Source organism: Phocoena sinus, chromosome 10 (genome assembly GCF_008692025.1).
Source record: "Phocoena sinus isolate mPhoSin1 chromosome 10, mPhoSin1.pri, whole genome shotgun sequence".
Taxonomy (NCBI): Eukaryota; Metazoa; Chordata; class Mammalia; order Artiodactyla; family Phocoenidae; genus Phocoena; species Phocoena sinus.
This window is the reverse complement of record NC_045772.1, coordinates 864,518-875,771: the sequence shown is the minus strand read 5'-3', so window position 1 is coordinate 875,771 and position 11,254 is coordinate 864,518. Positions and strand designations below refer to the sequence as shown.

Genomic DNA, 11,254 nt, shown 5'->3' with positions numbered 1-11,254 from the left:
CCTGAGTGCCGCCCAGAGAACTGGGGAGGAGGCCACACCGCGTGGTTGGACCCTGCCTGGGGGGACAGGGCCGGGAGCCCCGGTCACGTGATGAGCACCGTCTGCACTGCCTTGGACACGAAACGCCCCAGCGCTGGGCTGTAGTTCTGCCCCTGCGCTGGGAGCTGGACGCCGGGGCCACACAGCCCTGCCACGTGGGCACTCCGGAGGCTTGGGCCCCACTGCTCAGACCACAAGACCCCAGTGTCCCCCCGAGTCCCCAGCCCTGCGTCCTCAAGTCTGCAGGGCCAGGGCCCCAGGCAGCGGGTCACACGGGACTAACTGCAGGTCTCGAGGAGAGACCACCCGCCTCCCGGGGGGCTGGGCTCCGGCCTGAGGCGCCCCAGTGCCCCTGCTGGGTCCTCGTCCCCAGCTGCCCTTACAGACCCCCCTGCGCTCTGAAGCTGCCACTTCTGCCCACCTGCCCAGAGGCCCTCCAAGAAAGAAGGAAGCCACAGCCAGGAGCCCCAGGGCCCCCGGGGCTGGATCCAAGAGGGCAGTGGGACCCAGGAGGTCCTGCTAAGGACACGGGGCGCCCTCAGCCCCACCTGCCAGGCCCCTGCTCGGGGTTGGGGCCGCGGCACAGCCACGCCCTGGGTGGGGTCGGACGGCCAGTGCTGGGTCGAGTGAGCTTCTGAGACGGGGGCTCCTTGGGGCTGCCCCGGACTGGCAGGGGCCCCAGGTACGGGCGAGGAGCTCCCGGGACACTGACTTCGGTGCTGACACCACAAAGCCCCAGGCGAACGGGGACAGACAGGCTGGACGCCCGCCCAGTGGGCCCGAGCGGCGGCAAGGGCCAGCTCCAGCGGGGCTGAGCTGAGCGCGCAGGAGGCCCCACCACGAGCCCGGACACGTCCTGGCGGCCAGGATGGCGGGGCTCCGTGGAAACCACAGCAGCAGGACTCAGCGCCAGCGGACGCCGCCAGCAGAGCTCAGGCCGCGGCAGCCCCTCGCGCCCTTCGGCGTGACCGTGACTTGGGACAGTGGGGGCAGAGGAGGCCACGGGTGCAGCTCCAGGCTCCGGCGTGAAGACCCCGTCCCTCCATCCCTCCCATCCCTTCTCCGACCACAGCCGGGGGCCTCGCCCGCGGTGACGTGGCCCCAACAGGCCTTCCTCGAGGACCCCAGAACCACAGCAGAGAGAAAGCGTCCGTCAGACACGGGACAAAACTATCAAAGGAAGATGTTTTATTTTCAAGTTTCTATGGAGATGTTACAAACGATGCAGACTTAAAGGAAAAAAAAACATTTAAAAATTTTAAACTACCATTTTAAAATAAAAATATGATTAGGTAAAATAATAAATAATGACATCCCGTGACACTTTTTGAGATGAAGGTGTGTCGCGTGCCTCGGCTGCAGGGACCCTCGCCCCAGCCCCGGCCCGGCCGCCAGGCTGCACGCCCACCCGGCATTCTAATGATGTAGGAATGAAAGGGACACACCGTCCAAATCTTGACTTTATTTTTTAATATAAAAAATGCCATTTTGGAAACCCACCCTACCTTTTCCCCTAACATAATGCTTTACCTCTTAAAAATAAAAAATAAAGTACTAATTCTATATACATCACGTGTACCATACAAAAATGTATCCAAAGTTTCTATTGCTACCAAAGTGTTCTAAATTAAAACAAGTTACAGAAAGCCCCTCATTGTAAACAAAAGATTACAAGTTACAAAATCAAAGAACACAGCCAGAGTCATTTGTACAACAACCAACACATCCTGCTCCCAAAGCAAGTTGAATTTTTATGTGCCTGTATAAAAATGCATATCAATATACTTCTGCCAATCTCTCTCATTATAAAGCAAATGATACACTTTCTACAATAAATAATCCGCTGGGAGGCACACCCGTGGGAGGCTGGAGCGGACAGGCGGAGGCTGGCGAGTGGTCGAGGCTGGCGAGGCCCAGAGGCGGCGCCCGCCCAGCCCTCACGGGGGCGGCGGAGTGTTTTTGGTGATTTGCAAGTGATGCACGCGGCATAAATTTATTCTCCACCTCTTTGCACAAAGTACCGTTCAAAATAATGTCATCTTCTTTCTTAAAATACACATTTGTCATTGTAAATTTACATCCCATCTATTAAATAAGTGGTACTCTGTGTAAAGAGCATGATTTACAAAATTATTAAACATTCAAAAGTCTTTTAAAAAAAAAAACAAACAAAAAACAGCTACAGATCAAAGGAAGCGACGCCGGCAGCGCCCTCTGGAGTGACCCGTGAGGGGCACAGAGCTGCACTCGGGGGACGCGCCCACGCCATTCACAGAGCGCCCAGGCAGGGATGATTTCGTAGAAAACTGGGAAATAAAACCTCCCCCTCCCTGGGAGAAAGAATTAAACTACACCTAAAAATCAGAATAAGTTAAGTGGTGAATATACAGTATGTACAGCGTATCGACACTATGGACAAGGCCACAGCCGCGTCAGTCTATGTCGCTGAGGTCACTGGCCGGCTCCCCGTGCACGCGGCTCAGGTGGTTCATGGCGCGGTCGAAGGCGATCCTCACCGCCTTCCGGATGCTGGAGTTCCTCCCCTCCATCATCTTCAACTTGTCTATCGTCTCGTCAATGCCAAGGGGAACCATCTTGGACTTCGGGAGCCACTGCCTTTGAAGGAAGAGAATGCACCGTGAGGCTGCGCCAGTGTCAACCTGCCCCTCGGCCACCGCACACACACCCAGCCTCCACGCCGTCGGGCACTTCAGGCCAAGTGGCATCTCGGAAAGCGCCCGAGCGCGCAATCAGTGGTCACCTCCTCTACTCAGCGTCACTTCCCGGGGGGCCGCTGCAGCCCTCGGCCGTCCACGCCATACCTGAGTGGCCACCAAGGGGCACGCACACGCACGACACGTGCACTCACACGGCAAGGAGTGGAGGGCGGGGCCACGGGTCCGGAAGACCCACTGAGCCACAGGGAACGCAGCAGGGGGGTTGCCCGGGTCAGGGGGCAGCAAGACACACAAGCCCAATGGAGCCGCACGGGACACTGCGGCCGGCTCCCCACCGAGCAGCCTCGGGCACAGAAAGGGCCACGGTGCAGAGGACAGACGAGCCTGGCGCCAGAAGGGCGGGGGGGCAGTTCCCGCGAGCACTCAGGTCAGGGTCTGGACCGCGGCCCGTCGGGGGCCAAGGCAGGGGCATCCGCTGGCAGAGCACAGGGGTCTGGGAGCCCGTGGGAGGCCCGTCGGGACCACACAGACCCACCCAGGGCCCGGCGGGCACTCACCAGCTTCTCTTGTTGTCGAAGAACAGGACGAGGAAGAGCTTTTCGTCCGCCTTGGTCTGCATGTGCTCGCCGACCTTCAGCACGTCCAGCGGCGGCGCCGGGATGGTGACCCCGTTGTGGTGGCCAGGCACACGCGGCATCTTGGGGTCGATGATCTGCCGAGGGAGGACACGGGGTCGCGGCGGAGCCCTCGCACCCCGTGCCCCGGAGCAGGCCAGGGCCTGACGAGAGGGGGGTCTCAAGGAACTCCGCCCACACCCCGACACCCCCGTGTGCGTCTCCCGGCAAGTGGTCACAGGACGCCTGTCCCCAGGGCCCGGGGACACGGCCACGTGGCTCACCAGGGCCGGGTACGAGGGGTAGCCGCTGCACTTGGCCCACACGACCTTCAGGGGCTCAAGGACGGAGGCCGCGGCGTCAGTTGAAATCCACATGCTGTTCTGACCAACTTCTAAGGAGAAGAGGGAGAGAAAGGAGTCAGAAGGGCAGGGCCCCCGGGACCCAACACGCTGCACAGCTGAGGCCACCCCAGGGTGGCAAGACGGGCCTTGGGGGTGCGACCGGCCCGGCCTGAGGGCGCGAGAGCCCGGGGGAGGCAGAAGGCCGGCCCAGCGCCCACAGTGGTGCTTAGGGACTCCGCACCCGCCCTCAAGCCGCGACACCAAGTCGCCCTGCACCCCACCCCTCCCCCAGCTCTAAGGCCTCCGGCCCCCAGGTCCCCAGCATCTCCCACTCCGCGCACAGGCGGTGGCGGGCGTGGACGCACCGGCCGCGATCCGGGCTGCCTTGGCGTAGTTCCCGTTCTCGATGCAGGAGATCAGCGCGCTGCGGTCCTCCAGCGTGTGCCTGCGGACCAGGGCGGGCTTGCCCCGGCCGCACGGGGGCGCGCTAAAGCTTCAGGAGGGAAAGAGGGGCCCATCAGAGCCCGGCCGCGGGCCCTGCACGAGGGGAGGCGGGGAGGGGTCAGGAGGGGAGACGGCAGGGCCGTGCTGGCCACCTTTTTTTTTTTTGGGCCCCACTGTGTGGGATCTTAATTCCCCGAACAGGGATCAATCCCGGGCCCGGCAGTGAGAGTCCTAACCACTGGACCACCAGGGAATTCCCAGCCACCAACTTGCTAAAGGCAAGACTCAGCACGAAAACACCAAGTATAGACGTAACTCAAGTTAGACTTCTATGGGGTTTGCCTTCCCACTTCTGGTGAAATTCTACAAAGCAGATCACTGCGGAAGAGACACTGCCCCCGAGGGAGGGAGGGAGGGAGGGAGGGAGGTGGCGGGCGGCTCGGGGCGGGGCCCACCTGGAGTCGCAGAGCGGGCTGCTGCTGGAGGAGACGCTGGACTCGGAGGCGCAGCGGCGGCGGGGCGCGGCCGTTCTCCCCGGGGCGCCGCCCAGCTCCTGCTCGCCCCTCGCAGCCCCAAAGCCATTGGTGAGCCCTGTAACACAGGCGCACGCGGCCCTGAGCTCTGCTCCCCGCGGCAGGTGCCCGCACCACCACCCTCTCTAAACCGGGGACAACACCAGACAATCGCGCCCTGCCCACCCCAGCACCCAGCACGCTCAGAACACGGGGACAGGGGCACCGAACGGAGATGACAAGCCACGGCGAAGTCAGGGCACACTGGTCTCCAGAAGGTGCTCTTAAAAACAGGCCCCACAAAGGCAAGGAGGACCTCCCGCGACTCCTTCCTGGACGGTCAACGCCCGCCGACAGAGGCCCCAAGTCTGGGGGGGGCCCCCGGGGGGTGGGGGGATGGGAGCCACGGGCTTCTGGGGGATCAGCACGTCCATGTCCAAGGAAAACCTTCTTTCAAAACAAAGCACTAGCAGGACCCCCCAAAAACGCTCACGACCTCCTGAAATCCAAGACAAGCATCTCGCTCACGTGGGCGCCGTGTCCAGACGCCACCGAGACCACCAGCACCAAGGCACACGGGTGAGGACGCGCCACCAGGGGGCCAGAACCCCCAAGCAGCCCAACAAGCCAACGGCTTCACCTTAGCACCTGAGAAGTGTTTTAATCGAGGCAAATCTCAACGCCAAACCACACATCCTGCCCCCGAAAAGTCTGACGCCAGCAGGAGGCAGGAAGGACACCCCAGGTCAGAAGGGGCCGCGAGCTGCCGCCTGTGTCCAGCGCTGCCAGGCCCAGCCCGGCCCCTCTGGGTGCGGCGGCTGCAGGGAAGGCGTGTTTTTTCCCCAGAAGAGAATCCCATTCCTCGTGCTTCAAAAATTTTTAAATCCATTTTTTCAAAAAATTTTTGAAGTAGTTAAGCCAGATTACAGGGGATTCTCATCTGCTTCACGTTACTTTGCTGTAAACAAAGGGAGGTGAGTAAACCTAGACAGCCGCTGGCAAGTACAAACGCAGGAACAGAGCGCGCCCTGCTGCTCCCGAAGGGAACGAAGCCCCCGACTCTCCTTAAGCGAGCCAGTCAGACGTCCTGCTCCATCTCCGTCAGACGTGACACCACTGGCTACAGGAAAAGCTTAGCGTTTTCCGTTTCAAACCTAATTCATATTTATAAGTAGTACCTGCAGGCAGTGGCGGGTGCTGCACTCATTTTCGGAACTTGGACCAAACCACCTCAGGAAGACAGGCCCATGAAACAGAGCGGCTGGGCCAAGGCTGCGGGGCTGAACCACGGCCGCTTCTGGCGGTCCCAGCCCGTGGGGCCCAGGTCCACCAGGAGGGGCCGCGCTCACGCAGGCGCAAGCCCAGCACCAGCGCTGCTACAAGATCCTCCGGGCCCTCCCCGGAGGGTACAGGACAGCACCCGACACTGGGCCAGGTCCACACGCACCGTGTGGCGACAGCCCAGGGGTCAAGGTCACGCAGCCACCAAGCTGCTCCAAGCACAGCCAGCGTGGACAGCCTCCCCCTGCGCCCAACCTCCCACTGGCAAAGCAGGCTGCCCATCCGCCTCTCCTGGCAGAGCAGGAAGAGGGGCCCTAGAAGGTGACGGGGCGTCTCACCGCCCGTGACAGGTACCCGGCGCCTGGGAAGAGCTGGGGCGAGCAGTGCGTGGGGCCTGCCATCCGCGACCCCCCCCCCCCATCCAAAGGCAGGAAGCGGCAGCCAGGAAGGGCAAGAGGAAGGGCAGGGCGCCCGTCACAGGACACGCGTGGTGAAGGTCAGACGAAGGACAGGCCTCCTGACTGCGGAGAAAGGAGAGGGGAGAGTGGCCCCGGCTCCAGGGCACCAAGCAAGCCTGCACTCATGTCGTCCCCAGGAGACAGCACAGACATCACCCACATGGCACGCACAGTGACAAGTGACACCAGGGGAGAAGACCCAGAGGTGGGGAGTCCTCAGCTGGGAAACAAGAGGACACACGCCCCCAGGGTGACCAGCTAGTCACGTATGGTTTTCCCCGTGTCACGCACTGAGCAGCAGACAAGCCCAAGGGCACGAGGCCGCGTGGCCAGAGCAGGGCCAGCCTCCGCAAGCCACCGCACGCCACCCAGAGACCTGCAGGGACCTGAAATGCCACTCAGTAGGGCAGGGTCACAGGTCTGCACAGAAGTGGGCCCAGAGCCACAGGCAGACACAGGTGCCCCCGCAGTGCCTCCGAGAGCCAGGTTAGTGCCCGGTGAAAAGTGCCTTCAGGGACCAGCCAACACCCCCTAGACATGAGCTGCACCCCCAGAGCCCCTGGGGATCAGGGCTGACGCCTCGGGCGATAGAGGAGGCGCCCCGGAGTCTAAACTCCCTTCTCTGCCCCAAAGGAGGACCTGCCGAGCGGGAAGCCCCAGCCCAGCTGCAGCTCAAGGCCGTCCAGGCGCCCCCAGGCCTCCCGAAACGCGGGTCATTAGTGGCTGCAGCGACCTCCATCCTGAACGCCTCGCACCTGCCGGGTGGCAAGAAGCCTCCAGGTGCTCCCACAGGGGTGCCGGGCACCCGAGGTCCACCCCGCCACGCCCTCGCCGGGCCGTGAAGACCTCCTGGACGGCAGCCCAGCAAGAGGCACAGCGACAGGAGCGGCTGCGCCCCCTGCCACCACACGGTGTGGACGCAAGGGGTCCCCTCACACGACACAGTGCCAGGGCCAGTGGGCACAGGGACTGCAGCCGGCCTGTCGGAGCAGAGGGCATGCCTGTTATTTTGGCTCCAAGATTTTATTTTTACTGTTGGCAACAGAATTGCATTTTTTATGCGTTTTTCCACTTTTCAATAAAAACACAGAAGCACATCAAGTAAGGTCCCAACACCCTGCTTTTGCCCAGACCGGCCCCAAGAAGACGCAGCAGCGTGCAAAGCTCGCCAGGACGCCCAGCGTGGGACGCCCAGCATGGGACGCCCCCAGGCCCGCAGCCAAGACGTCCGCTCGTGGCGACCAGAGACAGAACTGTGCCTCCCCGAGAGCCCCGGCACGAGCGGGAGAAGGAGCCAGAGGAGAGACAAGCGAGGGCGGGCGGGCCCGGCGGGAGCCAGGAGGCGCTAACAGCAGACAGCGAGGGGAGACGGGGCTGATGCCACGTGGTCCGGCACCGTGTGTGGCCTGCACAGTCCTTCCCGAGCCCGGCGCCCAACCCAGAGCCCCTGGTCATCTCAGACTGGTCCTGTGCCGGCCGAGGACGGGTCAGAAGCTCTATCCACGCGAGTCATCTGTGGACGCAGCACGCTCTCCAGGCACCTCGGCCCAAGGCTTCCTTCTGCATCGTCACCCTATCCACGGGGAGGCCGAGCGACGTCCCAGCCAGGTCCCAGCCAGCTGGAGGGCGGGCGTCTGGCTGACTTACAGAGGGGCGGGTTTGGCACGGCTCCTCCGAGGGCTGCTGTTTGTGTTTGTGTTTGGAGGACGGCTGAACGGATGCTTCCAATGTCATCCACAAGAACTGCGTGAAACGCAAGGGTGCAGGAATCCTTCTGCGTTCCAAAATGACCGCATAGCAGAACTCCAGTCCAAGGTAAGAGAAAATAATTAGGATTCAAAAAGTGAACTACCCAGCATGTTAGTAAGTAGTTAAAACGAGAACCTGGAAACCAGCGAAAAAGCCGTTCAGTCGGAGCGCAGGCCCCGCAGAGCAGCCTCCTGCCCGAGCAGCCTGCAGACACGGCGACAGACGCAAGCGCACGCGACCCACCACGCGCACGACGGGAGCCGCGTGCAGGGATCTCAGGCGAGGAGACGGGCAGCACGGTGTCCTGGCCTGGGGCCCACGAGCCAGCGGTCACAGAAAGAAGCCGGGAAACCACGCAGGGCCTGGCGGCACGGCTCCAGGAGCAGCAGCCAGCGTGCCAACGCCGCCCGCGGGCGCTTCCGAGGAGAGACCTGAGTGCCCGGAAGGAACAAGGCGGGGTTCACCCTAACCTGGAGGCCTTGCAGCAAACTGTGGACACCCGCGGGCTCCCTACGAGGCAGAGCACGCAGACGGACCCTTGGAGAACAGAAGATTCGAAATACCCCAAGTCCCGAGACTGCAAAGACTGCCGCTCGGGGCAAGGGACCCGGCCGCGGAGCCCACAAGACGCCCGGGCGACGAGCCAGTCGAGGGCCGAGCAGACCCTGAGGACTCACCGCACACCACTACAGGCACCACCGTTCTGGAATGGGAAGCAAAGGGCTCCGTCTGAGCCAGGCCATAGGGGTCGACACCTCGGACGCACCCCGGCCCTCATGCAAAGCCTGCGGGAAACCCCCAGCCTCAACCATCACCACCGAACACCGGCAAGATCCTCGGCTCAGCCGCGGAAACCGGAAGGAGCGGACGTGATTTTTCTACACACGGAAACCGGAAGGAGCGGACGTGATTTTCTACACACGGAAACCGGAAGGAGCGGACGTGATTTTCTACACACGGAAACCGGAAGGAGCGGACGTGATTTTCTACACACGGAAACCGGAAGGAGCGGACGTGATTTTCTACACACGGAAACCGGAAGGAGCGGACGTGATTTTCTACAAGGGACCTTTGGTGAGGGAGTCCAAGAGGGCCCCGAAAGCCCAGCGGTTGAAGGCCCACGGGGGGGGGGGGCAACGGTTCCAGAGGAACAGCCGGGCGGCGAGGGCCACGTCGGGGCCTGGCAGCCCACCCCCCGGACACCAGCTTCGCCAGGGACCCCTGACCGCAGTGCCCTGCCCACGCTGCACCAGAACACGACGCCCTGACTCGCCTCCCGGTGCAGATGCCGGGACCCTCCAGTGCGCTTGAAAACCAAGCCGAGGCTCTTTCGCTAAATTCGGCCGAGAAAGGCCCCAGGCTAGTTACGGAGCCCCGAGCACTGACACAGGCTCCCCCGTATCTGTACCCTGGACACACTCAAGCAGCTGGCAGCACTCAGAAATAAAGTTTTAACAAATTATCAAAAAACACCAACTTGATATTGATCCATCGAACTAAAAGCACAAAATGTAACGTTTCAATAACCCTAATCACGTGTGCAAAAGTTTACTGTGGAAGGACAGCCAGCCAGGCGACACACCTCCCCGCACGCCGGGCTGCAGCCGCCCGCCCCTCCAGGGTGGACGCCCGGGACCGAGGCACCCAGCCGGCCCCACGGACCCGTGGCTCAAACTGAGTCAAGCGCCGGAGGAGGAGACGCACTTCTCTGTCTGGATGCGGCAGACAGAGCAGCAGCAGACACGAGCCGGCTCTGGTCCACGTCCGGGACCAAAGGGAGCTCAGACCGCCCCCAGGAGACAGCCCCGCGGGCCCGCCGCCGTGGAGGGGCGCGGATGGCAACCGGCTAGGCGACCAGCACAGACACCCCTCGCCTCCCGGCGGGAAGGCTGGAAACTGGCTCTGAAAGAGCAGGAAGGTGCCTCCTGCAAACAAAGCTGGAGGGAAATTCCTGACGGAGCGCCAGCACAGGGATGTCTGGGTGAGTTAATCAGACGAGCTTAAGCCATAAAAGCTTAGTAGTAAATGAGAAACTTTCAAGTGTTATCTCAGCAGGAGATAACCCATCGTGGGTGTACCAACCAAGCCACACAGGACAGCGAGAAAATGTCAAAGGACGCTTTAAGCAAGTGGGTGACACGCCGCATTTAGCCCCGACCCTGTGGGCCTCAGAAGGGAGGCCTGCGGGACGCCCGCCGTCACCTGCCGCACCTGGACCTGCCCACACGGACAGCACAGCCAAGCACCAGCCACGCTCGGAAGCCGGCCTGGGTCCAGATTCTCCAAGGGGAGGGACGCGCAGGGCCCCCAGCGCCCAGGCCCCCCAAGGTGGCGCCACCTCAGACTTATGATCCAGGGCTTCTCAAAGAAGAACACCATCTGTCTTCTCACGTGGACAACGAGGTGCAAAACACCAAAGCTGCTGGCACACCCGCCCCCCACCCCCGCCCCGCCCCGAGACAGAACGCGGCCGGCGCGGCACTTACCTGTGTCCAGGCGCTTTCCCGGGGACCCCTCCTCCACCTCGGAGTCGCCGCAGGTGCTTCGCGACCTTTTTCTTGGCTGCAGAAGAGTCTCCAACCTCGGAAGGACTACAGACAAAAAGGTTTTGGTCCCTAGCTGAGGAGAAGTTGGCTGGGTTTCAGTGTTCTTGGCAGACTTTGGGGGGCTTACACTTTTCGATTTGCAGAAGAGAACAGAAGTGCGTCTGTTTACATCGCTTGATGGCTCCGCCACCGCGGAGGCCGCCGCCGGCGCATCGCCACTACTGGCGAGGGTGGGCTCTGGAGGGTGTCCGATTACCAGTGCGCTCTGAGTGCAAGTGCTATGTGATTCATTACCAAATGTGACTCTTTTGAATAGTTTACTCTGCTCTGGGTTGAGTTCTACTGGTTTGAGGGTTGGTGGTTCTGAATTAGTCTCCGAGTTTGAAGGAAGAGGTAATGCATCTGATGGTTCAAGTTTAGGGGGAGATTTATCTCCTGAAAAAATTATAAATAAAGTGATTTTTGAAAACTGATAATTATAAAATCTATTATAAAACTTACTATAAATGTGAAGTCCACCGAAATACTAATTCAATTAAGGAAACACAGCATCACACATAACTGTCTGCAAGCAGCCGCGGGTCACCCT

The 11,254-nt window shown here is 61.3% G+C and overlaps 1 protein-coding gene across 9 annotated transcripts in view; it reads right to left on the bottom strand.

Annotated features, from left to right (window-relative positions):
* Nucleotides 1-1,212: 1,212 nt before the first annotated feature.
* The window catches only part of BRD1 (bromodomain containing 1), a 58,674-nt gene continuing 48,632 nt past the window's right edge, over nt 1,213-11,254 (bottom strand). For 4 of the 9 annotated variants that reach the window (XM_032644499.1, XM_032644500.1, XM_032644501.1 and 1 more), the window contains 6 exons: nt 10,606-11,100; nt 4,575-4,710; nt 4,041-4,168; nt 3,616-3,725; nt 3,275-3,429; nt 1,213-2,655 (listed from right to left, as the gene is read on the bottom strand). In XM_032644499.1, coding sequence (XP_032500390.1) covers nt 2,472-2,655; nt 3,275-3,429; nt 3,616-3,725; nt 4,041-4,168; nt 4,575-4,710; nt 10,606-11,100 — 1,208 coding nt within the window. In that variant the 3' untranslated portion in view covers nt 1,213-2,471. Of the gene's footprint in view, nt 2,656-3,274; nt 3,430-3,615; nt 3,726-4,040; nt 4,213-4,574; nt 4,711-10,605; nt 11,101-11,254 lie in introns of those variants that run through there. The other 5 variants (XR_004351657.1, XR_004351656.1, XM_032644503.1 and 2 more) reach the window with 5 other exon arrangements.